The sequence below is a fragment of the Hyla sarda genome, chromosome 8 (genome assembly GCF_029499605.1).
Source record: "Hyla sarda isolate aHylSar1 chromosome 8, aHylSar1.hap1, whole genome shotgun sequence".
NCBI lineage: Eukaryota > Metazoa > Chordata > Amphibia > Anura > Hylidae > Hyla > Hyla sarda.
Genome location: NC_079196.1, coordinates 186,559,846 through 186,586,225, shown reverse-complemented (window position 1 = coordinate 186,586,225; position 26,380 = coordinate 186,559,846). Strand labels below are relative to the sequence as shown.

Sequence of the window (26,380 nt, the reverse complement as noted above, 5' to 3'; positions counted from 1 at the left end):
CCGTGCCAGAGATCCAGGCAGGAGAAGTCGAGCTGTGATAACACTGATCAATTCAATGCTATTGCATATGGAAATCAGTGTGTGCAAATGTTATAGTCCCCTAAAGGGGGCTATAACATTGCAAAAACAATAAAAAAATGAAAAAGTGTTAATAAACGTGATTTAAATGTGTATTCCAGGATTTGTTTTCATTTGACTATGCTACAGGGGTTGTAAAGTTAGTGAAGTTCATAATATAGTGTCTGTACCTGTGTTTGACGGTTTTCTCACAATTCTTCTGTGATTTTCACCCCAATATTTATTTTTAACAGCATACAAAATGACTGTTGTCTCATTTTTCCCAGCTTGCAATGCGGCCGAGACCTGACTCACTAGTCAGCTGATGACAGGAAGCCTGTCTGCTTCAATAAGTGGAGCGATCGCTTGGTGGGAGAGAGAGCAATATGCAACAGCTGTAGGCACCCTGATTGAAAATCCAGGACTTTTGAATGGATGCAGCTCATTTATGTTTCAATGGGTAGGGTAGCTGATGTGTGGGAGGGAGGAAAATGGAATTCTGGGATTTGCAGGCAAGGAAGAAAACTCAAACAGGAAATACCAGTTCACAAAAAGCATAGCCACAGTGTTATGGTAATCTCACAGCATAGCCATTTAGCCCCAAGGCAAGCGCAGATCCTTCCTAAGCATGTCCATTACTGTCAGGCAGGCAAGTACTAAAATCACCTTATGGTGGATAACCCCTTCCCTAATAACAGTTTGAATCACCCCCCTTTTCCCATACAAAAAAAAAAAGTGTGTAAATAAAAACAAACATATTTGTTATCGCCGGGTGCATAAATATCCAAACTATAAAAATATATTGTTAATTAAACCTTACGGTCAATGGCGTACACGTAGAAAAATTCAAAAGTCCAAAATAGTGTATTTTTGGTCACTTTTTATAACATAAAAAGTGAATAAAAAGTGATCAAAGAGTCCGATCATAACAAAAATGGTACAGATAAAAACTTCAGTTTACGGCGCAAAAAAAAATGAGCCCTCATACTGCCCCAGAAAAATAAAAAAAAATAAAAAAAAAAGTTATAGGAATCAGAAGGGGACATTTTTCAATGTAATGTAGTTATATGCATGTAGTTATAAATTTTTTTTGTAGTAAAATAAAATCAAACCTATATAAAATGGGTATCCTTGCGACCGTATGGACCTACAGAATAAATATAAGGTGCAAGTTTTACTGAAAACTGCACTGCGTAGAAACGGAAGCCACAAAAATTTACAAAATGGTTTTTTTTATTCTCCTCAATTTTGTCCCACCGTAGATTTTGTGGTGAAATTATTAATGGTATTACAAAGTAAAATTGTTGGCACATATAACAAACCCTCATATGGATTTTTAGGTGGAAAATTGAAAGTGTTTAGATTTTTAGAAGGTGAGGAGGAAAAAACAAAAGTGCAAAATTGAAAAATTGCCAAAAGAGGGAAGGTCTGTGTGAATGTACCCCAAGTTATGTAGCACGCAATCAAATGGGCCAATACTTACTCCTCAGATTTGTGATTGGTGGACCCTTTAATAGCTTGTAAGGAGGGAATCGGTTTACCTAAAAACAAAGCCTAAAATGAGTAAGCAATTTTAGAATATGGGAAAAATCACTGCATAATTTAATTGAAAATGGACCCATGTACAGTCACAGTGGTCCCTCACCATACGATGGTAATCCGTTCCAAATGGACCGTTTGTTGAAACTATCGTATGTTGAGGGATCCGTGCAATGTAAAGTATAGGACAGTGAACACCCAGCATGCCCGGACAGCCAACGGCTGTCCGGGCATGCTGTGAGTTGTAGTTTTGCAACATCTGGAGGTCCGCAGGTTGTAGACCACTGGTATTGGAGGTTACACGCACGTGTCCCCGCCGCTCCGCACCATCAACGCTGCCCTGGATGTCGCCTTCCATCGCTGTTGCCGCGTCCCCGTGGTGTCCCCGACGCTCCGGCAAGGCCTCTGCTTCCCCGGCATCCTCGCTCTCACGTCGCTGCCATCACGTCGCTACACATGCCGCACCTATTGGATGACGGGACGGCGTGTGCAGCGACGTGATGACGATGATGGAGAGCGCCGACAATGCAGGGGATCCCAAAGAGGACGCTCCAGAGCCCCGAGGACAGGTAAGTGATAGTCAGCGGACCACATGGGGCACCGTAAACGGCTATGCGGTGGCAGCTGAAGCAGTCTGCGCTGCCGGATAGCTGTTTATGTGATGGCCCCAAAATACAAAAGCATCGCATATTGATGCTGCCTTCAACATGCGATGGCCTCTGAGAGGCCATCGTATGTTTAAATGGTGGTATGTCGGGGCCATCGTAGGTCGGGGGGGTCACTGTACTGTCAGACGCAGTTTGGCATTTCTTTTTAGGAAGCATAACATTGTATACAGCTCTATAAGGAGGCATACAGGTCTGTAAACCCATTCTAAGCAGGTCAGTAATTCACCCACTCTAATAAAGTTCAGACATTTCTTAGGTCTCTGTACTGCCCCTCAACATATAACAGCTGCAACAAGGGAAGGGTCACAACAGGAGCAGTAAAGGGATCAATATTTCTACTCTTGAAGCCAGGAGTCTTTATCTGCACTGTAAAGATGAGCTAGAATCTTATCAAATCTAAATCACACTATGGAAAAAGTATGCAAACAAGGAAAAAAGCAAAAAAAAAAAAAAGCTGTTCATGTTCCCTGGATCGGTGAGTGCGTTATCTGTTATCTTCCTTCTCTACATGTGCATTCTAAATCACACTATATCTACGCCCAGTGTACACAAGACCATGTGACATACATTTTGAATTTGGAGGCTGAACATGTTCCATCCACGCTGTATTATAACCAACAATATTAGGATGATGTAATCCGGCCAACACCTTCACTTCACGAAGTACCTGGTAATGAAAGGGTCAACTCAGCATTTACATATTACCATTAGAAAAACATGTTAACATTTACATAGTACAGTATCTATGGAACACAGTACATACTACATAGACAGAGAACATTCAAAAACATTTACGTGTCTTCTTGCGCTTATATGTCATGCACTATATGAGTGCGCTCCACATGCACCATGTCCCTACAGACTATAAAGGGAACACTTAACACAATGTAACTCCAAGTCAATGACACTTCTGTGAAATCACACTGTCCACTCAGGAAGCAACACTGATTGACAATCAACTTCACATGTTGTTGTGCAAATGGAACAGACAACAGGTGAAAATTATAGGCAATTAGCAAGACACCCCCCATAAAGGAGTGATTCTGCAGGTGGTGACCACAGACCACTTCTCAGTTCCTATGCTTCCTGGCTGATGTTTTGGTCACTTTTGAATGCTGGCGGTGCTTTCACTCTAGTGGTAGCATGAGACGGAGTCTACAACCGATACAAGTGACTCAGGTAGTGCAGCTCATCCAGGATGGCAGATCAATGCGAGCTGTGGCAAGAAGGTTTGCTGTGTCTATCAGCATAGTGTCCAGAGAATGGAGGCACTACCAGGAGACAGGCTAGTACATCAGGAGATGTGGAGGAGGCCGCAGGAGGGCAAAAACCCAGCAGGACGACTGCAACCTCCGCCTTTATGCAAGGAGGAGCAGGAGGAGCACTGCCAGAGCCCTGCAAAATGACCTTCAGCAGGCCACAAATGTGCATGTGTCCACTGTCAGAAACAGACTCCATGAGGGTGGTATGAGGGCCCAGCATCCACAGGTGGGGGTTGTGCTTACAGCCCAACACCGTGCAGGACGTTTGGCATTTGCCAGAGAACACCAAGATTGGAAAAACGCCACTGGCGCCCTGTGCTCTTCATAGATGAAAGCAGGTTCACACTGAGTACATGTGACAGACGTGACAGAGTCTGGAGATGCCGTGGAGAACGTTCTGCTGCCTGCAACATCCTCCAGCATGACTGGTTTGACGGTGGGTCAGTAATGGTGTGGGGTGGCATTTCTTTGGGGGGTAGGCCACACAGCCCTCCATGTGCTTGCCAGAGGTAGCCTGACTGCCATTAGGTACCGAGATGAGATCCCCAGAGCCCTTAGGAGACCATCTGCTGGTTGCATCACAGATTGTCCAGGAATTGGCAGATACTTTAGTCCAGGTCTGGGAGGACATCCTTCAGAATACCATCCGCCACCTCATCAGGAGCATGCCCAGGCATTGTAGGGAGGTCATACCGGCACGTGGAGGCCACACACACTACTGAGCCTCATTTTGACTTGTTTTAAGGACATTACATAAAGTTGGAACAGCCTGTAGTGTGGTTTTCCGCCTTGATTTTGAGTGTGACTCCATATCCAGACCTCCATGGGTTCATAAATTTGATTTCCATTGATAATTGTTGTGTGATTATGTTGTCAGCACATTCAACTATGTAAACACGAAAGTATTTCATACGATTATTTCATTCATTCAGATTTAGGATGTTATCTTAGTGTTCCCTTTATTTTTTTGAGCAGTGTATGTAAAGGCTTCCAGAGTTACGTTAAAAGAATAGCTCATGTCTTATTTAAAGGGTTAAAGGAGATCTGTTACATATTAAAAGACAGAAGGGGCAGATTTACTTATGACAGTGCAAACATAGAAAGGACAGAAAAAACACCATTTATCAGTGTATTATGTGGTTGTTTAAGGGGTACTCCACTGCTCAGCGTTGGAACAAACGGTTCCGAATGCTGAAGCCGGCGCCGTGAGCTCGTGACGTCATAGCCCCCTCATGATGGCTGTCACGCCCCCTCCCATAGACTTTCGTTGAGGGGGCAGGGCTATGAGGTCATGAGCTCCCGGCGCCAGCTCCAGCTCCAGCGTTTGGAACAGTTCGTTCCAATGCTGAGCAGTGGAGTACCCCTTTAAACCTGTTGCCTCCTTGGACTGTCTACTCTAAGTTTAGACCAACTATTAGCTGGCTTACTTTACTCCAAAACATTACCGTCACAATTCTGGTGCAGATACAAGCCATGACCCCATTCTCTGATGAAGCCACAACCCTTCCCTAAGTCTCACCCCCTTGTCAAGTGAGGCTCAAAACTGTTGAAAACAAGTCACAACAGCACTGCCCTACTGCAGCTCCAATAGTATAGTTTCCTTACAGTAGTAGTACAGACAGAAGTCTATAAAAACCACCAGCCCTGTATGTAGGGAGTACGTACCTTCTTACAGTCTTTCCTGGACACCTTCTTAATGAGAATTTTTTTAATGGCATAGAACTGACCATCTAATTTGTTTCTCACCTACAAAATATAACAACAATATAACTGCACAATCCATGGATGAATTCTAATAAAGACTAAGCCAAATCATTGTATACTTGACTGTATTTCATTGCCCTTTTTTGCCCTCTTTCTAGCTGTCTTATAAGATCCGGTTTGATACCTTATACACTTTCCCATAGCCTCCTTTTCCAAGCTGAGCAATTTCTTCAAATTCATTGAGGTATCGTGATGTCTGAGCCTCAGCGAGCACATCCTTCGCTCTGAGAAGAGAACTGTATTTGTTAGTATGTATTGATAGTGATAATATTATCCTGCACATAATATACCATATTACTATAACCAACCTGTTTAAATGGAGGTTCAAGTCACCATTGGCTATTTCCTGTGTAAATGACAATAAGAAAGGGTTATCCAGAAAATAATCAGATTTTTAGAGAATCAATTCCCAGTAGAGCAGGGCCGTAAGACCAAATATGTGTATCACTGTATTTTTGTAACTTATGGCGGTTCCACGGAATATAATGGTATTTCTCCCCCCAAATCATGTGACCCGCAAGTGCTGTTCTGCTTCTCCCCCCCCTCCCAAATTAATTATCGGCCCAGCGCTGCCCCCATCGAGGTAAATACTCACATGTCACCCGCAAGCGCTGCCCTCCTCGTCCTCCTGTTTGTTGTGGGCCGCCGGCGCTGGAACTCTATACTGTATACAGTATCCCTATGCCCCGGGCTGCAAAAGATAAAATAAACTTTAACGCACCTTCCTACGTCGGCCTCACGCTCTTCCTGGGGACGGGAACGTCGGAGAGCCGTCGGCCTATCACCGGCCGCAGCGATGTTCCACATCGCTGCGGCTGGTGATAGGCAGACAGCTCTCAGACGTTCCAGTCCCCAGGAAGCAGGTCCGGACCAACGTAGGAAGGTGCGTTAAAGTTTTATTTTGTTTATCTTTTGCAGCCCGGGCATAGGGATACAGTGTACAGTATAGAGTTCCAGCGCCTGCGGCCCACAACAAACAGGAGGATGAGGAGGGGAGCGCTTGCAGGTGACGCGAGTAGTACAGCGCAACGCTGGGCTGATAGTTAATTGGGGGGGGGGGGGGGCCAGAACAGCGCTCGCAGGTCACATATGATTAGTTCCCCGATGTGGGGACAGCGCAGTGCTGGGTTGATAATTCATTCCCGAGGGGGTGGGGCCCAACCGGTATTGCGGTATGGAAAAAAAATCTTATCGTGCAGCACAAAAATTTCGGTGATCAGTATGAACCGGTTTACCGCACAGCACTAATTCCCAGCATGCCTTGTTCCCAATGAAGCATTATTTTTTCATAGGATAAAAGTGAACCTGCATCTTACTTTCATAGACCGTACCTCCTTGTACATGTGGCGTTTAGCTGCCTTCAGCAGCTCTGTGATAGCGGTGCTGTGCTGGAGCCTCACGGTGCTGAACTCATCACTGAAGGCAAATGGTGTCAGGAGGCCCATCCTGGTGAAGGTCTGACAGAGCACTGGGAGGAGAGAAACACCAGTCACCTCAGGGATGGACACAGTCACTTAAAGGGGTTATTCAGCCTTATAAAACAGAGGACCTATCTTCCGACGCTGCAGTTCCTTGCACTGATGCTGCCAAAGTACGGCAACATGGGCCGTGTCTGGTATTTTGGTTTAGCATTATTGTAGTTAATGGAGCAGAGTTGTAATATCAGGCTTGGCAATATTTTTTTCCCCTCAAAACTATTTTTTCATTCTATATGTGAGCAGTAAAGCTCTGTGCGTAGGCTACTATGCTGTACAGCCATGGGGGCAAATGAGGGTCTAATCCTTTTCATAGCCTGACAGTCCTGAAATGCTGTTAAAGGGATACTACAGAGGAAAACTTTTTTTTTTTTTTTTTTTTTTTTTTTTTTTTTTTTATCAACTGGTGCCAGAAAGTTAAACAGATTTGTAAATTACTTCTATTAAAAAATCTTAAACCTTCCTGTACTTATTAGCTGCTGAATACTACAGAGGAAATTGTTTTCTTTTTAGAACACAGAACTCTCTGCTGAATCACGAGCACAGTGCTCTCTGCTGACATCTGTCCATTTTAAGAACTGTCTAGAGTAGGAGAAAATCCTCATAGCAAACATATGCTGCTCTGGACAGTTCCTAAAATGGACAGAGATGTCAGCAGAGAGCACTGTGTTCCAAAAAGCAAAGAATTTCCTCTGTAGTATTCAGCAGCTAATAAGTACGGGAAGGATTAATGATTTTTTTAATAGAAGTAATTTACAAATCTTTTTAAGAAATTTTGACATGTTGCCCAGACATGTCAAACGTTTAGATCATACTGGGTCTCAGTCCTAAGATAAGTGAAGTTATAAGTGAAGTCCACTCCACTGCCTCACCAGCTGGGAAATCTGAATAATTCAATCCATTATAGTCTATGGGGAGTGAGTCAGGTTTAACTGACCAATGGGGAGTCAGTAGCACACTTCGCCCAGCAGGTTTATGGAGCAAGATCCAACGCGATTTAAACTTTTAATATGTCTGGCAACATGTCAAAAGTTTATTCAAATGACAGGGACACTTTATGGATTTATTTATTTTCATATCATCATGCAACCGATAGCACAATTGTAAGGCTGCTTTCACACTATAAAAATTCATCCGTTACAAACGTCCGTCAGAAAACCCATGTTAAACGGCCATTAAACAATCCCATTCAAGTCTATGGGTTTTTTTTATTACCCGTTATGAACCGTTATAGTCCTTCATGAATAACGGACGTTAGTTGTGACAGGAGAAATAACGGCACAAGCACTAATTTTTCGCCCCTCACAAGAAACAAGAAAATTAGTGGCCGTTATTTTTAAAGGAGAACGCCGGGATATAAAAATTGTCCCCCATACTGCCAGCAGTAAAAAAAAATAAATAAAGATGTACATACCTTCCTCCGCTCCCCCGGGGCCTTCGGTAACCGGCTCCGGCCTCCGCCACGATCCACTTCCTGGTTGTCGGTGGTCGGATGAATAATACTGCGCGCAGCCAACCACCAGCCGCAGCGAAGTCCGACTCGGCCGGCGACAGGCTGAGCGGCAGTGTGAAAACGCTTAAGGACACAAAATTCTTCACTACACCGGCACCTGCGGCCGGGGCCGAAAACGTCACATTGCTGAGCACAGTAGGATTCATCCGACCATCGGCAACAAGGAAGAGGATCGCGGCGGAGACCGGAGCCGGTTACCGGAGGAAAGTATGTACATCTTTATTTTTTTTTACTGCCGGCACTATGGGGGACAATTTTTATGTTCTGGAGTTCTCCTTTAACTTTGAAGTCTATGGCTGACGGATGAGCCTTCATGTCATCTGTTTGCACGCAGTTTATAATATCAGTTATTACTTCTGAGCATGCTCAGAAGAGGTTACATCAGACTTCTGCAATGCTGACTACTACTCCCATCATGGAACAGACTTCTTTCCATGATGGGAGTAGCAATTCCCTGGCTGCAGGAGTGTGCAGACAGCTGGAGAGGCTACATTAGTGTTTGTACTACTACCCCCATCATGAAACAGTCTGTTCCATGATGGGGGTTGTAGTACAGGGGCTGAGGGATTGATCGCATCGGGTTTCACTTCTGAGACCCCATGCGATCCGAAGTTATTAAGCAGGGGAGCGGGTGGCAAGCTCCGCAACCCTGCAATGTATGGTGTGTTTTAACTTTCATTTTCGAATCCCCCGCGGGGAGCCCTGAATGGCCGGTACTGAGGAGCCAATCTGGACTCCCAGCAGGAGATTTAAAAATGAACATTGTGAGTCGCAGGGGGCCATATGCATATTAAAAGCGCTGTGGGGGGCAAGATATATAGCGCTGCGGGGGGGGGGGGGGGCAGACATATAGCCTATATATCTAGCCCCCTGCAGCACATTTATATATACCCCCTACCAGCGCATTAATATATAAATACCCCCGCAGTGCAAGTATAATGTGCCCCCCGCAGCACAGTCATCTATATACATATGTAATTGCAGCGCTATATGTGAAAAGCATTCTAGCAGCAGTGTCAGCCGGCCCGATGCTGCTGATACTTTTCATTCATGAAATACTTTTCATTCAAAGCGCAACGCCAGCATATGTATATAGAAGCTCTGTAAGGGGCAGATAGCGCTATGTGTCTGCACAACCCCCCCCCCCCCCCCCGCGCATCTATATACATATACCCCTTCAGCACTGTGAATGAAAAGTATTTCTATTAGCAGCGCATAGTGCTGGCAGATGTCTGCTAGAAATACTTTTCATTCATAGTGCAGCGGCGGCATATTTATATTAGAAGCGCTGTGGGGGGCAGATAACGCTATGTCTGCCCCCCACAGCACATCTATATACATATACCCCTTCATCACTGTGAATGAAAAGTATTTCTATTAGCAGTGCATAGTGCTGGCAGATGTCTGCTAGAAATACTTTTCATTCATAGTGCTGAAGGGGTATATGTATATAGATGTGCTGTGGGGGGCAGACATAGCGTTATCTGCCCCCCACAGCGCTTCTAATATAAATATGCCGCCGCTGCGCTATGATTGAAAAGTATTTCTATTAGCAGCCTCGGGCCGGCCAACACTGCTGCTAGAATCCTTTTCACATATAGCACTGCTATGATATATGTATATAGATGGCTGCGCGGGCAGATTATACATGCGCCGGCAGGGGTGTGTGTATGTACAGAGATCCGAGATCAGAGATATATATATATATATATATATATATATATATATATATATATATATGAATGCGCCGGCAGGGGGATATATATTTATGCGCCAGCGGTGGGTATATACATATAAATACGCTGCAGGGGCATATTATAAATGCGCTGGGGGGCTAGATATATAGGCTATATGTCTGCCCCACCCCCTGCAGTGCTATATATCTTGCCCCCCACAGCGCTTTTAATATACATATGGCCCCCCTGCTATTCACAATGTTCACAATGCTCTGAGAGCCCCGATTGGCTCCTCAGTACCAGCAATTCAGGGCTCCCCGCGGGGGATTAAAAAATAAAAGTTAAAACACACCATACATCGCAGGGTTGCGGACCATGCCACCCGCTCCCCTGCTTAAAAACTTCTGATCGCATTGGGTCTCAGAAGTGGGACCCGGTGCAATCAATCCCTCAGCCCCTGTACTACAACCCCCATCATGGAACAGACTCTGTTCCATGATGGGAATAGTAGTACAAACACTAATGTAGCCTCCCCAGCTTTCTGCAGACTCCCAGCCAGGGAATTACTACTCCCATTATGGAAAGAAGTCTGTTCCATGATGGTAGTAGTAGTAGTAGTCCCGGCTGTGGGAGTCTGTAGGCAGAGGTGTTACGGCCATACATGAGGGATGTTATAACAGGTCTTAACGGGATGAATATTTATTCATCCGTTAGCACCAGTTATTTCATCCGTTTTCACACAGAAAACGGACGTTTAATAACGGATTAATGCTCTTAGTGTGAAAGCAGCCTAATCTGTGTACACATGACTATTTAAAAATTACCTCTTTCTGAGGTTTCCCCAGGCACCAGCTAATGTTATTATGCACTGTGAGACAGAGCCTCCCTTAGGTCTTTCAGGAAACAGCGTGAGACCCAGAGCTGTAGAATTTAAGGGCTCTGGGTCTTGCTCTATGAGAGTTACACTTTGCCTCAATTATTTTAATAGTACGTACATGTACATGGTAAGGATTAGGTATTTACATTTTTATTTTTTTTGTAGGATATCTGACAGGTACGTTTAATTCTGAGACACCTCCGTTAACTCATGCATGACCAACAATTAGAGGGGTGCTCCGGGGAAGAAAAAAAAAAATGCACCAGAGCCACCACAACACCTGTACTTTGTCCATGTGATTTTGCCAGCTCTTGTGGCCCCTGTTGGCTCTTAAATATTCTTTCCTTGCTTGCAACCCAGACTACAACTCCCAGAAGTCAGTGCAGCTCTGTGTAATGGCTGACAGCCAATTCCTTTTACTATCTGTGTGCATGCTGTTTTGTCAGCAGCACACACTACATGTATTTTCTTTCAAATAGCCTCCCCCCCAGCAATAAATCATGATGTTCGCTGAATGACAGCAGTCAGTGATTAGATCTACAGCAGGAAAAGAGCAGTGTTGTGTGCTGAGGAGACTGGGCTGTTATTCTCCTGGCCAGAAATCACATAGCTTTTGTCTTCCAGGAAGGTGGGGGCTAAAGAGACGAGCAGGATCAGATAATGACGTCTTTCCCTCACTCCCTGCATGTAAGTGACAGCTGAAAGAGGGAAACTGCTCTATATCGCTAATTAATGATATTTAGACAAACACATAGGTTGGTGAGAGGGGGAGGAAGGGCTATGGGTTTAGTTCCCCGGAGTGCCCCTTTAAAGTTAAATTCATATCACTGCTGAGCTCTGTGCCGTTCAGGGTCCGTACAGTTATTTTTGTGCCAAATAGAACCTAAATCTGAGCACCACTGGATCTTGATGGATCCAATGGGGTCTGTTGGTCGTCCGTTATTTTCGGAAAGTTGAGCGAAGACAAATAGATTTCTCAAGAGCCTTGCCATGCTGGGGCCTGCACATTGTTAGATGACACCAAGCTTTGTAGCACAGTACAGTCTATAGAGGATGTGCATAAGTTACAAGATGACTTGGATAGACTAAGTGTCTGGGCATCCACTTGGCAAATGAGGTTCAATGTGGATAAATGTAAAGTTATGCATCTGGGTACTAATAACCTGCATGCATCTTATGTCTTAGGGGGGATTAAACTGGCAGAGTCACTGGTAGAGAAGGATCTGGGTGTACTTGTAGATCACAGACTACAGAATAGCATGCAATGTCAGGCTGCTGCTTCCAAAGCCAGCAGGATATTGTCATGTATCAAAAGAGGCATGGACTCAAGGGACAGGGACATAATACTCCCCCTTTATAAATCATTTCTTACGGCCTTACCTGGAATATGCTGTTCAGTTTTGGGCACCTGTCCATAAAAGGGACACTGCGGAGTTGGAAAGGGTGCAGAGACGCGCGACTAAACTAATATGGGGCATGGAACATCTTAGCTATGAGGAGCGATTAAAGGAGTTACAATTGTTTAGTCTTGAGAAGAGACGTTTAAGGGGGGATATGATAAACGTATATAAGTATATTAATGGCCCATACAAAAAATATGGAGAAAAAACTGTTCCAGGTTAAACCCCCCCAAAGGACGAGGGGGCACTCCCTCCGTCTGGAGAAGAAAAAGTTTAGTCTCAAGGGGCGACACGCCTTCTTTACCGTGAGGACTGTGAATTTATGGAACGGTCTACCTCAGGAACTGGTCACAGCAGGAACAATGAACAGCTTTAAAACAGGGTTAGATACATTCCTGGAACAAAATAAGATTAATGCTTATGAAGAAATATAAAATCTCATCCCTTCCAATATCGCGCCACACCCCTACCCCTTAATTCCCTGGTTGAACTTGATGGACATATGTCTTTTTTCGACCGTACTAACTATGTAACTATGATGTAACCCTAGGAAATAACAAGAGATGGAAAGTTATTTTATGTGCGGACGTTGAGCAATTCAGCTTTACGGCACCGAAAACAGCAGCCAACACTATGAAGACTGGACTTTGTCAAATGCATGCAGAATGTTCCTTTCCCAGGCTGAGCACATTGCTGTACTTTGCTCTGCAGGTCACATGGGCCCCCGAGCAGTGCCGACAACAATGGAGGTGAAGCAAACTTCAGGACAAACTTATTTCTACTGAAAACACACTTTACTTCTGTCCTGTCCTCTACTAAGAGGAAAACAGGATACACAAAAAAAAAATAAAAAAAATAAACTTACATCTAAAAAGGTGTCTGGAGCGGTGAGGGTTCTGTTCATGGACATAACACAAATGTTCCACCAAAGACACGAGCAGCAGCTGGTTGGGGACGGTGGTCACATTTGGAAGTCGCCGTTGGCCTTTGACCATTTGGAGGTCCGGCGGTGAGTCAGATTCTGTAGATTTAAAAAATAAAAAAAATCTAAGTTATATGAAATATGTTGTGGCTCACATGCTCATTCCCTATCTCATAGGAAGTCAATAGACCCATCAGTATGGGAAGAACCTAAAGACTCCGTTATGATGTGTAGTCAGATCTGGACCCAGGTCCAGAAGTCAGTCATCTCCAACTACAGTGGCCTACAATAGGTTGCAGGCTTGGTTTTTTTACAACGATTTTCACTAAACTTGGATTCACTGTGCAAATATACTCCATGGAATATAGCGTCAATTGGCCTAGCGGGCAACTATTCAGAAACAGAAACCCTACAGCAGAGTTTTTCAACCTGTGGCTCTACAACTGTTGCAAAAATACAACTCCCATCATGCCCCGACAGCCTTCGGCTGTATTTTTGCAACAGCTGGAAAGCCGCAGGTTGGGAAACACTGCCCTATAGTCATTGTATGGAATTCTTCACTCTTCAAGAAACAGTATCACTTGCATACATGGTCAGGAAGTGTCAGAAAAACTGATGGCGGTGGTGCACTGTTCATTGAATAAGACACAGGCTATAGATGTGAGTGATAGTAAGAAGATTCCAGCACTCACCAAGTAGGATGCAATAACGGGAGTGTTCGTTCCCATCATGGTACAGTTACAAAGAGGACGGGTTTTTGCACAGCAGGCCTTCCTCAGTCCTGCCTGTATCATGATGTGAATAAACACTACAGTTATTGCAATGTAACCAGAAGAAAGAAAGAAAGCCGGCCACTCACCATAGTCCGTCTTCAAGCTTTATTCCAGCAAGTAATACTCACATAACAAGTGGGGGAGAGGGATGAAAGCGGGGAGGTTGTTGTACAGATCCGTTTCACACTTAGCAAGTGCTTCTTTCAGCCATACTCTCCCCCACTTATTATCTGAGTATTACTTGCTGGAATAAAGCTTGAAGACGGACTCTGGTGATTGGCCGACTTTCTTTCTTCTTCTGGGTCCATTGTTTCATGAATACTACCTTTAGCCAGAGCAAAGCCATTATTTACCTGCAATACCTGCCCGAGCCCCCGAGCCAGATCTCCTGAAAAGACCGCAGTGCAGAACAAGTTTCTTTGTTGATTTAATACAGTTAGTGCACCCTGCAAGGTGAGTGCTGGGATTTTCTATCACTCACATCCATGGCCTGTCTTAGGCCCCTTTCACACTGCTGTTAAAAGGAGATCTGCGGTACACATTTTTTTAGAAATGTAGAAGAGAAAAAAAAAAGAAATACGGGGCGCTCTCTGGCGTAGTAGGTTGGGTACTTGGATGAAGAATAAAGAAAGCGAAGGAAGGATGCCCACCACCAAACCTGTGTGATGGTACTGACCTCTGGGAGCTGTACGTAGGATATAGCACAGCTCCAAAGGGGTTATCGGTAAGTGGTGGGATGTTTCAGCTTTCTGCTCGGAGCCCCCTTGTCTGTCGCCCCAAACGGGGTACGGAAGAGACTATTGTAGAGGGACTGCAGAAAATGTGGGGGTTCTAGCCTCCGAGTGCTACTGTGATGGTGAAATTAAGCAAAGATGCCAATGGTACACAGGAACTTGTTTTATTATGAATAAAAGTAACAACTGGACAACGCGTTTCGGCATGCTCTCACACCTTCCTCAGGTCATAGATCACAGTAGCGCTTGGAAGCTAGAACCCCCGCATTTTCTACACTCCCTCTACAATGTTGTACACTTTTTATAATCCCCTGTGCCCGGGCTGCAAAAAGTAAAACAAACTTTCACCTTCTGACATTCCCCCGTTGCGCTGTTATCGGTGTCTCGGTCCTCCAGTGATTGACTTCTTCCTGCTTTCTGGGAAAGGTGACTCATACTGCGCTCAGCGTATCGCCGGCCCCAGCGATGTCCCGCCTCGGCCGGTGATAGGCTGAACTCATGCAAGGAGCCCGGGCAGCAAGGAGAAGGTGGGGCCCAGGCTCCTTACATGACAGTGCGATCAGCCTATCAGTGGCGAGGCGGGACATCGCTGTGGCTGGTGATACGCTGAGCACAGTATGAGTCCCCAGAAAAAAGCCAGCTGCACTGGAGGACCGAGACACCAATAACGGCGCAACGGGGGGGAACATCGGAAGAGGAGTTAAAGTTTGTTTTGTTACATTTTGCAGCCCAGGCACAGGGGATTATAAAAAATAAATGTGTACCACAGATCTCCTTTAAGACTCAGCAGGCAGAAGATGTCAAGAAAGGAGGGGAGAATAGCGGGAGATATGACAAATGAACGCCTACGGTAACATACACACAATGCCTGAGCAGTCACGGCACATAGATCAGGTGGCGGGTTAGGATCTTCATTTGTCTTAACATACAGAACAGGTTTTTCAAGTATACACTGCTTTACACGTGAAGGCCTGGCCCTTGTCACCTGGACGGTGTGGACTCCATTGACTTTTCATGGGGCTGAGGGCTCCAGACTACACACACCAACCAGCGCTGAATAATCTGAGGTCAGAGGAAGCGACTGCCAAAAACTTAACAAGATCACGGCAACTAGCACTGCCTATACAAGAGGGTTTCCATAGTTTATCAGAGCGGACAGATCTCTGCAGACTGTCACTGACTGGTACGCAGCAGAAGGGCAAGAACAATGGGGAACTTCAGGTCTCAGGATTACCATGTTTACGTCTTGCTGTTGCTCATGTAAATTTGCTGGACATTTTTAGTGTGGGAAATATTAAAAATTAATAAAAATTATATAAAATTAAATAAAAATAAAACTAATGTACTTAAAACCCCCATGGCATGTGCACACAAAAATTGACCTGCTGAACATTTTAAATTCTATGGCCACTGACTGTTCAGGCAAGCTGGAAGTTTGGTTTTGCAACAGCTGGAGGCACCCTAGTTGGAAAATACTGCATTAGATAAATGTTGGTTGAAGGTGATGATCATGTGGGAGATGGTGAAAGACAAATTACCGTAAATATGCTGGAGCTCAACAGGTCCAAACCATGACAACCACTGCCAGAGGCAACAGAGGAACTTACCACATGAGATGTAAGGGGAAACAAGAGAATGCCCCCTCCTCCTCAGTGAACTGCATGCAGTGAGAGCAACATAAACAAGAGGAATAAGGCCATAAAAGGATGAAAACCAACAATGTCTGACATCCTCCAATCATGCTATGAACCTCTTTGACTTGCTGTGTACACTGCTGGAGCTAGTTTTAATCACCCTCTCTCATAGACAGGCCAGGAGTGAGCAAAGAGGAAAGCAGTGCCCTGCCCAAATACCTTGCAGCCGAGAGGTAGATAAAGTATCTCCTTTTTATAGAATGAAGGCTTATGAAAAAAAAAAAAGCATTTTTTTTTTTTTTTTTTTTTAAATCTCCTGACAGGTACATCTAAAAGGGGTACTCTGCCCCTAGACATCTTATCCCCTATGCAAAGTATAGGGGATAAGATGCCTGGTCTGGCAGCTGGGACCCCCACGATATCCAGCCAGGCACCCTGGCGTTCTGAACATTTATGTTCAGAGTGTTGACTGTGCCAGGCTTCCTGCGGCCGTGGACGTCATGCCCCCTCCATTAATGTCTATGGGAGATATATGGAGAGGGCGTGACCGCTGTGGTCGGTCGTAATCCGGCATGGAGCAGGGTTCGCTCCATGCAGCGGATTACTGGGGGATTCCAGTGGCAGGACCTCCCACAATCAGACATCTTATTCCCCCCCCCCCCCACTCACAGATCTCTTATTTAAAGAGGGTATCTCACAATTAAGACTTATGCCATACCTACAGGATAGAATACTAGTGTTTGATCATGGAATCAGACTTCTGGAAACCTCCACGATCTTGCAAACAGAGACCTGAATCTCCAGTAGGAACAGAGTGGTGGTAAAGATTTGGTTCCCCATTCCTGAGACAAGGGGTCCAGAGATAAAAGGTGATGAGATCTCTATTCTTCTTATAAATGGGATCCAAGAGATTAAGCTACACTTACCATTGCTTTACAGATAGACTGTATTGACTGGGGTTATCCAGGATTAGAAAAAGACAGCTAATTTCTTCCAAACTAGCACCACACCTGTCCTCAGGTTGTGTGTAGTATTGCAGCTTAGTGGCATTGAAGTGAAATACAAGTTGTAATACAATGCACAACTCGAGCACAGGGGTGGTGGTGTTTTTGAAAGAAAATAGCTCAGATTTTCAATTCCTGTATAATCCCTTTAAAACCCCTTAAGGACTCATTTGGACAAATTTTATTTTTACGTTTTCGTTTTCTCCTCCTCGCCTTCTATAAATGATAACTCTTATATTTTCATCCACAGACTAGTATGAGGGCTTGTTTTTTGCGCGACCAGTTGTCCTTTGTAATGTCATCACAGGTTTTGTTTTCATGCTGTACACATTATGGTAAAATATATGTTTTCTTTATTCTGTGGGTTAATACGATTAAAATGATACCCATGATTACATACTTTTCTATTATTGTACCGCAAAAAAAAAAAAAAAAAAAAATCTTAAACTTTTTAACCAAATTAGTATGTTTAAAGGAAATCTGTCATCAGAATCACCCGCACTAAACCTGTTACCCAGGCTTGTAGTGCGGGTGATCCTGATTAAAACGCTTCTTACCTGGTTAAAAATGGTTCAGCGGTTCTTGAGATATCTATATTTTTAGTTTTCTGTTATTCCCTGGCTTGGGACTCAGTGGGAGGTGTTATCATCTGGGACTCGGCTACACGTCATTCTAGCTGGGCGGAGCTGCTGCCCGGCTCATGAATATTCATGACCTTATCCTCGTAGTCTTAACTCCTTTTTCTAGGTCTGGTGGGGAGGGCCGCACATGCGCAGCGTTCCGTACACCCGGAAGCGGCGTTCTCCCCCCGGCTTTTCACTCATGCAGCCCGTCTTCTTACTTGTATTGGGCCGCAGCTCGAGTGAAGCCGGGGGGAGAACGCCGCTTCCGGGTGTACGGAACGCGGCGCATGCGCGGCCCTCCCCACCAGACCTAGAAAAAGGAGTTAGATTACGAGAATAAGTTCATGAATATTCATGAGCCGGGCAGCAGCTCCGCCCAGCTAGAATGACGTGTAGCCGAGTCCCAGATGATAACACCTCCCACTGAGTCCCAAGCCAGGGAATAACAGAAAACTAAAAATATAGATATCTCAAGAACCGCTGAACCATTTTTAACCAGGTAAGAAGCGTTTTAATCAGGATCACCCGCACTACAAGCCTGTGTAACAGGTTTAGTGCGGGTGATTCTGATGACAGATTTCCTTTAAAATCCCTCTATTTTGCTGACCTATAACTTATTAATTTTTCCGTATAAGCGGCGGTATGAGGGCTAATTTTTTGCACCGTAATCTGTACTTTATTTTTTATACCACATTTGCATATATAAAACATAATACATTTTTTATCAATCTTTTGGGGGGGGGGAAATGTAAAAGAAAAAAAAAAGTCCAAAACTGTTGCGTTTTTTATTTTTTATTTTTTTTTTTAATATGTTCACGCCGTTCACCATACTAACATTATGTTTTAATAATTCGGATATTTACGCATGTGGCAATACCAAACATGTTTATCAATTTTTATTTTTTTACTCTTTTTAGGTAAACATTTGGGGAAAAAAAGGGACAATTTACATTATTGGGGGGGGGGAAGGGATTTTTCTATTTTTTTTTCCCACTTTTACACTTTAATAGTAACCATAAGAGACGATTCATAGCAATCATTTGATTGCCAATACTGTTCAGTACTATGCATAGGGCATAGCACTGATCAGTATTATCAGCCATCTTCTGCTCTGGTCTGCTCGATCTCAGAACCAGACAAAAAGATGCAGGGAGACGGACAGAGGCAGGTGAGGAGACCTCCATCTGCCAGTATGGATGATCGGATTGCCACGGCAGTGCTGCAGGCGATCTGATCCTGCATTTCTGACCATACTCCCGCAGATGTCGGGATCTGTATTGATCACGGCATCTGAAGGGTTAATGGCAGACACCCACACGATCGGGGATGTTGGCCATTACTGGCAGGTCCCTGGCTGCTATCAGCAGCCGGGAACTGCCACGCATGACCCGAGTTTCGCTCCGATGCTCACGGTCATGTACAGGACATAAATGTACGTCCTGGTGCGTTAATTACCACCGCACCAGGACGTACATTTACTTCCTGCGTCTTTAAGGGGTTAAAGGAGAAGTCTTGTGGGAAAAAAATAAATAAAATAAAATTATATATTATCCCCTATCCACACGAGAATCTGTAGTCCTGGTGAGGAAGGATTACATTTCAGAAATGACCTTTCATATATATATATATATATATATATATATATATATATATATATATATATATATATATATTGATTTACTATTGTGGGTATTTTATAAATATGTAACATTATTTGTACTATATGGTCTCATTGACTCAGTCTGCATATTAGAGCTATGTACCTGTTCGTACACCTGTAGTCAGTTACTAAGGATGAATACAAGCCTCTAGATAGGCGTATACTCTCAGTATTTGTTGGTTTTGCCTCTTGAACAGAGATAGATAGAGATATATATATATATATATATATATATATATATATATATATATATATATATATATATATATATATATATATATACCATTCTCTCTCCTTGAGAGATACCGCTATGATTAAGGTTTTTACAAACTGAAACGCGTCAGCATTTCTCTTGGCTTTTAACATGCACTTTTTTGTTGATTTTTAATGAACGAAATAAAGCATTGAAGTTTTAGGAAGCTGGACTTTGCACATTTTCCATTGCTGATTACCTGGGAACCGGCCCTCTACCTCTCCGTGCTTCCTTACTAGGACTACGCATTCTCCAGGACTGAGATGTGACTATACCAGATGGCGAGCTGACTCTACTCTTTTTTCTTTTTTGTACAAGTAATTTGAGGCAGATCCAAGAGGAATTTCCATGTGGAAGTTCTGCAGCGAATCAATGTCCCATTGATGTCAATGGAAGTTCCTGATGAGGGTTATATGAAGTGAGGGAATTCTGTAGTGTGACCCACCCTAAGGCTACCTTCACTGCAAAATTTCCAAGTGGATTCTGGTGGCAAAAATTGTGCTCGGGAATCCCATAGCAGCTTTCAATGCGATACTGCTGCACCATGCACATAGTGGAATTTCTGTGGCAAAAATATCTCCTGCGGAAATTCCAATTCCAGGCTCTTTAGAAAGTATTGTCAATTCTCTCTGCAGAAAATGCTCAGGAATGCATTGCTGTCTATGGAGACCTGCGCATTTCCGTGTGGTCCTAGCACTGGCATGTTCTGTTGGTGCCCGCTTTCTGCAGAATGCCCGTGTGGAAATTTTTCGGGTGGACATTCCACAGCATGAACACTGTGCTCCTGTCATCAGTGGCGACCGGGCCCGATGCTTGCTTCAACGCACCCCCCCAGTGCTAGCCTGAACCACAATTCATAAGCCCCATAACAGGACGGGGGGGGGGGGGGGGGCACAGTATTTAGCAGAATAATTATTATTGTCTTCATACAGAGGATGAGGATCTACTGACAAAATGAGGAGCCAATGATGTCCGGGCGTGAGACTCTGCAGAGAAGATGGAGCTGGGAAACGTCCTGACGTCTGGACCAGATGGAGATGAAAAGAAAAAACAGAAGACATCACTCAGGTCACTGATATTGTGTTTTCTCCTGACTGTCCCATCAGAGCTGGAGTCACTTGTAAGTTCCACAGGGATGATGGGTGATGCTGTACCCCAATACGTGGCTCTCCAGCTGTTGCAAAACTACAACTCCTATAATGCCTGAGGCTCTCCAGACATGATGGGAGTTATAGCTTTACAACAGCTGATTGGTGATTGGTGGGGGTCCCAGCAGTTGGACCCCCAGCAGAAAAATGGGCTGCTTATTCTTAAATGCCTGGGCCTATGTTTTGTCTGTCTTGCCCTGCCTGTTAGTCAGGGGAATACACAACTATATAAGTGACTGTGTCCACTGATATCTCTGTTCGGCTGAGTAAGGGATCGTCTGGGATTGGGGAAGCGGGTCGTCAGGTGGTTGAGGGGCCCAGGGCAATTTTTCGCACTGGGGCCCTGTGGTTCCTAGCTACGCCCCTGCCTGTCATTCTGGGTTCTTTATATCTGGTGGCCTTGTGTGCACTTTTCCCCCTCTTCCAAAATACGGTACGTGCTGAGGGGCTGATCCCTATACAGGGCAGTCAGTGGGCTATGCCCTTCAGATAGTGGTTATCAGCCGGCTGCACGCCCCGGAGAGGGAGGTCCTATATACCAGATGGCTCTCAGCGAGAAGATCTTGTGGCTTCCCTCAATGTGACAAGATATCTTACTATTCCATCAGCCGGCATACACTCCAAACCGTGCACCAGCCTGCTGTACTCTTATCACCAGTGCGGCATAACAGACAGACGGTAAAATATGTATATAGACAAACTGCATGTAAACAGAAGCACGTACAAGAACGGGGCCCTCACTGAGGACTAGATCACAGGGGCCACTAAGGCCTCCCTACTATCTCATAGCTCAAAGGTTTTAATCTCCATGAAGCTATAAGAAGCCTCAGGACCCCACTGCTCAAACATGAAGACCCCTACTGACATGTCAATGCAGTATAATGCGAGGACTATAATAACCACTGCTATCACTCCTCACCTGAGCCAAACCATCCAGGAGCTGTAACTTTTTATTATTTTGTCAATGTAGCCATATGAGGGATTGTTTTCTGCAGGACCAGTTGTATTTTTTTTGATGGCATCGTTTTGGGGGCACATATGATTAATTGTATAGGGCAGTGGTCTTCAACCTGCGGACATCCAGAGGTTGCAAAACTACAACTCCCAGCATGCCCGGACAGCCGATGGCTGTCCGGGCATGCTGGGAGTTGTAGTTTTGAAACATCTGGAGGTCCGCAGGTTGAAGACCACTGGTATAGGGGGCAGTAGTTCTAGCACAGTATTTATTTACATTATGCAGTTAGGGTGCACTCATCACGTTTTGGGGATACGGCAGCCGGATATGGCAGGAGAATTTGAAAACTGTCCGCTGCCATATCCCCCCTGGACCTGTGCCGTACCCCATTCATTTGAATGAGCCAGACAGAGTCAGCTGGTGGCTCCAGACAGTAAATTTTTCGGCCATATCTGTTTTTTTTTTTCCCCCTCCTTTGGGCTGGACGGAAAACCATGGTCTGCAGCAGTTTTCGTGCGGCAACAAAACTGGATGTGGTCCAAACAAATAAGCTGCCCAGAGTCACTAGCTGATTCCATCTGGCTCATTCAAATGAATGGGGTGCGTCCAGGCGTCCATATGGCAGCAGACTGTTTTCAAATTCTCCCGCAGTATCCCCAAAATGTATCCTTACTTTTTTTCCCCATACACTTTTTTTTCCTTTTAGTTCCACTAGGGAACTTTAACATGCAATGATTTAATCGCCTATTTAATGACAAACAATACAGATAGGTTTAGGTCTACATTTAAAGGGGTACTCCTCCCCTAGACATCTTATCCTCTATCAAAAGGATAGGGGATAAGATGTCAGATCGCGAGGGTCCCGCCGCTGGGGACCCCCGGGGTCTCGGCTGCAGCACCCACCTGTTGCAGCTAACGGCAGCGCTGGAGGAACTCATCCTAATGCCTCACGACCACGGGAGATAGTGACGTCACGCCCCGCCCCCGTGTGACATCACGCCCCGCCCCCTCAATGCAAGCCTATGGGAGGGCGCGTGACGCCCCCTCCCATAGACTTGCATTGAGGGGCGGGGCGTGACGTCACCGTGGTCAGGAGCCGAAGCCTCCAGCGTTTCCGGAATCGCAACAAGTGGGTGCTGCAGCCGAGATCCCGGGGGTCCCCAGCGGCGGGACCCCCGCGATCTGACATCTTATCCCCTATCCTTTCGATAGGGATAAGATGTCTAGGGGCGGAGTTCACCTTTAACGAACACATGCAAAAAAATAAATAAAAAACACGGAGCATGAAGTTGTACAAGTGGGCCCCAAGACAGATCCCACGAGCCCTGGATTAACTTTGGGGGAGATCTATCAAAACTTGTCTAGGTCGCTGAGTTGCCGATCAGCTTGAGTCTTTCAGTTGTGAAAAGGCCTCTAAAAAAAAATAAAAATAAAATAAAATGAAAGCAGCGATCTGATTGGTTGCTATGGGCAACTTTTCCTTTGGACAGGTTTTGATAAATCTCCCCCTATATGATGAAATGGTATGCCAAGAACCTCACCTTTTCCTACAGCAGTTAAAAGGAGAACTCCAGCAATTTAAAGTGTACCTGTCGCCAACAAAAACTTTTGATATAACGTAGATAATACCATTATATGTATATTTGTAATATACATGGATTACAAAAGGTGTATATTTTTTAGATGAAAAATGTTGTCCCTGTAGCTATTGCTTGTGTGTCTATACTGATTCCAAATACAGGAAGTGAGGGATCTGTGCAGGCTCCTGGCTTGTCAATCATCCTGCTGTGTGAGCCGGGAGCGTGCGCCTCAGTGTGCAGAGCCCCGCTTGTCCATCCTCACTTCCTGTATTTGGACTCCTCATAGAGACACACACACAAACAAACAATAGTTGTAAGGACAAAAATATACACATTTTTTAACCAATGTATATTACAAATATACATATAATGGTATTATCCACATTACATAAGTTTTTGTTGATGACAGGTACACTTTAAAAATGTGTACCAATCAAGTTGCCTCAAGCTGTTGCAAAACTACAATGCCTAGCATGCCCGGACAGGGAAACACCGTGATAGGGGATAAGTGTCTAACCACAGAAACAATGGGACCTTTCCAAAACGGCTCTTGAATCTCCCTGTGCACCAAGCAGAGTCAACCCAACCCCTGCACCCATTCCCTGCGGGAGCGCTGGAGACAGCAGAGTAGCTTGTGCATCTTCGGCGCTCCCATACAAAATGCATGGAGGGGGTGCGTCGCCCCCATTTCATGCACAGGGAGATTTGGGAGATGTTCAGGAGATAGCGGAGGGTCCCAGTGGTCGGAACCAAACACTTGTGGACAGGTTTTAAAACATTGGAGTCCCCCTTTAATATTATTCATATTATAGCCATATCTTAGCACTTGCAGTGTGACGCTGAAATCATTGCGTGTTCGCTTTTAATGCCAGCCATGGTGGCCTGTGCCTGCATTTTTATTACAGTTTCCGATCTGATGACCAATATTTAGTATTTAATAAATAATTATATATATATATATATATATATATATATATATATATATATATATATATATTTTTTTTTTTTTTTTTTTTTTTTTTTCCCCCCCACTCCTTTTATTACTATTTTTTGGCCCCTCAGCTGCCACTCCTCTCACGGTCACACTGGTCTGTGACCATATAGAGCAGTGTTGTTCTCTGGCTGTCGTAAAACTACAACTCCCATAATTCCCGGACAGCCTGAGGCTGTCCGGGAATGATGGGAGTTGTAGTTTTACGACAGCTGTAGAGCCGAAGGTTGAAAATAGAGATGAGTGAATTTATAGTAAATTTGAATCGTCACGAACTTCTCGGCTCGGCAGTTGATGACTTTTCCTGCATAAATGAGTTCAGCTTTCCGGTGCTCCCGTGGGCTGGAAAAGGTGGATACATTCCTAGGAAAGAGTCTCCTAGGATTGTATCCACCTTTTCCAGCCCACAGGAGCACCTGAAAGCTGAACTAATTTATGCAGGAAAAGTCATCAACTGCCGAGCCGAGAAGTTCGTGACGAATCGAATTTACTGTAAATTCGCTCATCTCTAGTTGCAAAGTACCGATATAAAGCAATGTCTCCTCCAGCTGTCTCCGCACACACCCGGGCATTTCACCCACCATCCAGCTCCAGGTCCGGCTCCTCCGGGTAATCAAACACGGGGTCCCCGCCGCCCTTCTTCATGACCACCGGACCTGTGGCGCGGGGTCCCGGGCTTTCAGACATGGGGGCTTCTCCCTGCTATCCCCGGCAGCACATGCTTACAGACTCCATGATCACCATAGACTACGCATACATAGGGACAGACGGCCTCCTGTCACCAATAGTGGGAGTGACCTTGAAACCGGAAGTAGAGTTCTCGAAGTGACACAATACTAACATAACTCCATGTACACAGATGACCCGTGTGCTCAGACCCTCGGCCTGATGTACAATCACGCTGAGGTCTCACGGTCATTTAATTCAGTCTGCAACCGCAATACAAGCTCATTATACCGTCCCGCGCCAATCACAACATGGCAGCGCCCAACGCTATAGGCTGAAAGGAGTCACGTGTTTACTCGTTACCTAGGAGACTCCAGCGTTTCCGGGACGCTTAGCTTGTTTCTGTGTCTTACCATATACAATACAGTATATAGAAGATCTATAGGTTAATATCGAGTCCTTACTGTACCTGGAGGATACTTAGAACGTTGAGGTAGGAATAGATGTGACCATCTGCTGCTGGCGCGATAATATGTAGTTACTATAGCAACATGTAGAAAATATGTATAGGTACAGTACATATGTATAGGAGTATATAGTAAACATGTATAGGTACAGTACATATGTATAGGAATATATGTATCACATGTATAGGCGTATATAGAAAAAATGTATAGGTACAGTACATATGTATAGGAAGATATATCTCATGTATAGGAGTATATAGTAAACATGTATAGGTACAGTACATATGTATAGGAGTATATAGTAAGCATGTATAGGTACAGTACATATGTATAGGAAGATATATCACATGTGTAGGAATATATAGTAAACATGTATAGGTACAGTACATATGTATAGGAATATATATATATATATATATATATATATATATATATATATATATCACATATGTATAGGAGTATATAGAAAAATGTATAGGTAAAGTACATATGTATAGGAAAATATATCACATATGTATAGGAGTATAATAGTAAACATGTATAAGTACAGTACATATGTATAGGAAAATATATCACATATGTATAGGAGTATATAGTAAATATGTATAGTTACAGTACATATGTATAGGAGTATAATAGTAAACATGTATAAGTACAGTACATATGTATAGGAAAATATATCACATATGTATAGGAGTATATAGTAAACATGTATAAGTACAGTACATATGTATAGGAG

The 26,380-nt window shown here is 44.3% G+C and overlaps 2 protein-coding genes across 3 annotated transcripts in view; one reads left to right on the top strand and one right to left on the bottom strand.

Annotated features, from left to right (window-relative positions):
* The window catches only part of EIF2AK1 (eukaryotic translation initiation factor 2 alpha kinase 1), a 43,439-nt gene extending 17,984 nt beyond the window's left edge, over nucleotides 1-25,455 (bottom strand). Inside the window, exons 1-8 of the mRNA XM_056536034.1 lie at nucleotides 25,090-25,455; nucleotides 13,097-13,252; nucleotides 6,622-6,758; nucleotides 5,599-5,636; nucleotides 5,415-5,514; nucleotides 5,192-5,272; nucleotides 2,832-2,931; nucleotides 1,541-1,598 (exon numbers count right to left, since the gene is read on the bottom strand). Of these exons, the coding sequence (XP_056392009.1) occupies nucleotides 1,541-1,598; nucleotides 2,832-2,931; nucleotides 5,192-5,272; nucleotides 5,415-5,514; nucleotides 5,599-5,636; nucleotides 6,622-6,758; nucleotides 13,097-13,252; nucleotides 25,090-25,195 (776 nt within the window). The 5' untranslated portion in view covers nucleotides 25,196-25,455. The remainder of the gene's footprint in view (nucleotides 1-1,540; nucleotides 1,599-2,831; nucleotides 2,932-5,191; nucleotides 5,273-5,414; nucleotides 5,515-5,598; nucleotides 5,637-6,621; nucleotides 6,759-13,096; nucleotides 13,253-25,089) is intronic.
* A 70-nt stretch (nucleotides 25,456-25,525) lies between these two features.
* The window catches only part of RSPH10B (radial spoke head 10 homolog B), a 40,065-nt gene continuing 39,210 nt past the window's right edge, over nucleotides 25,526-26,380 (top strand). The window contains exon 1 of one of the 2 annotated variants that reach the window (XM_056536031.1): nucleotides 25,526-25,667. The gene's annotated coding sequence lies outside the window, so the exon portion shown is untranslated. The remainder of the gene's footprint in view (nucleotides 25,668-26,380) is intronic. The other variant, XM_056536032.1, reaches the window with a different exon arrangement.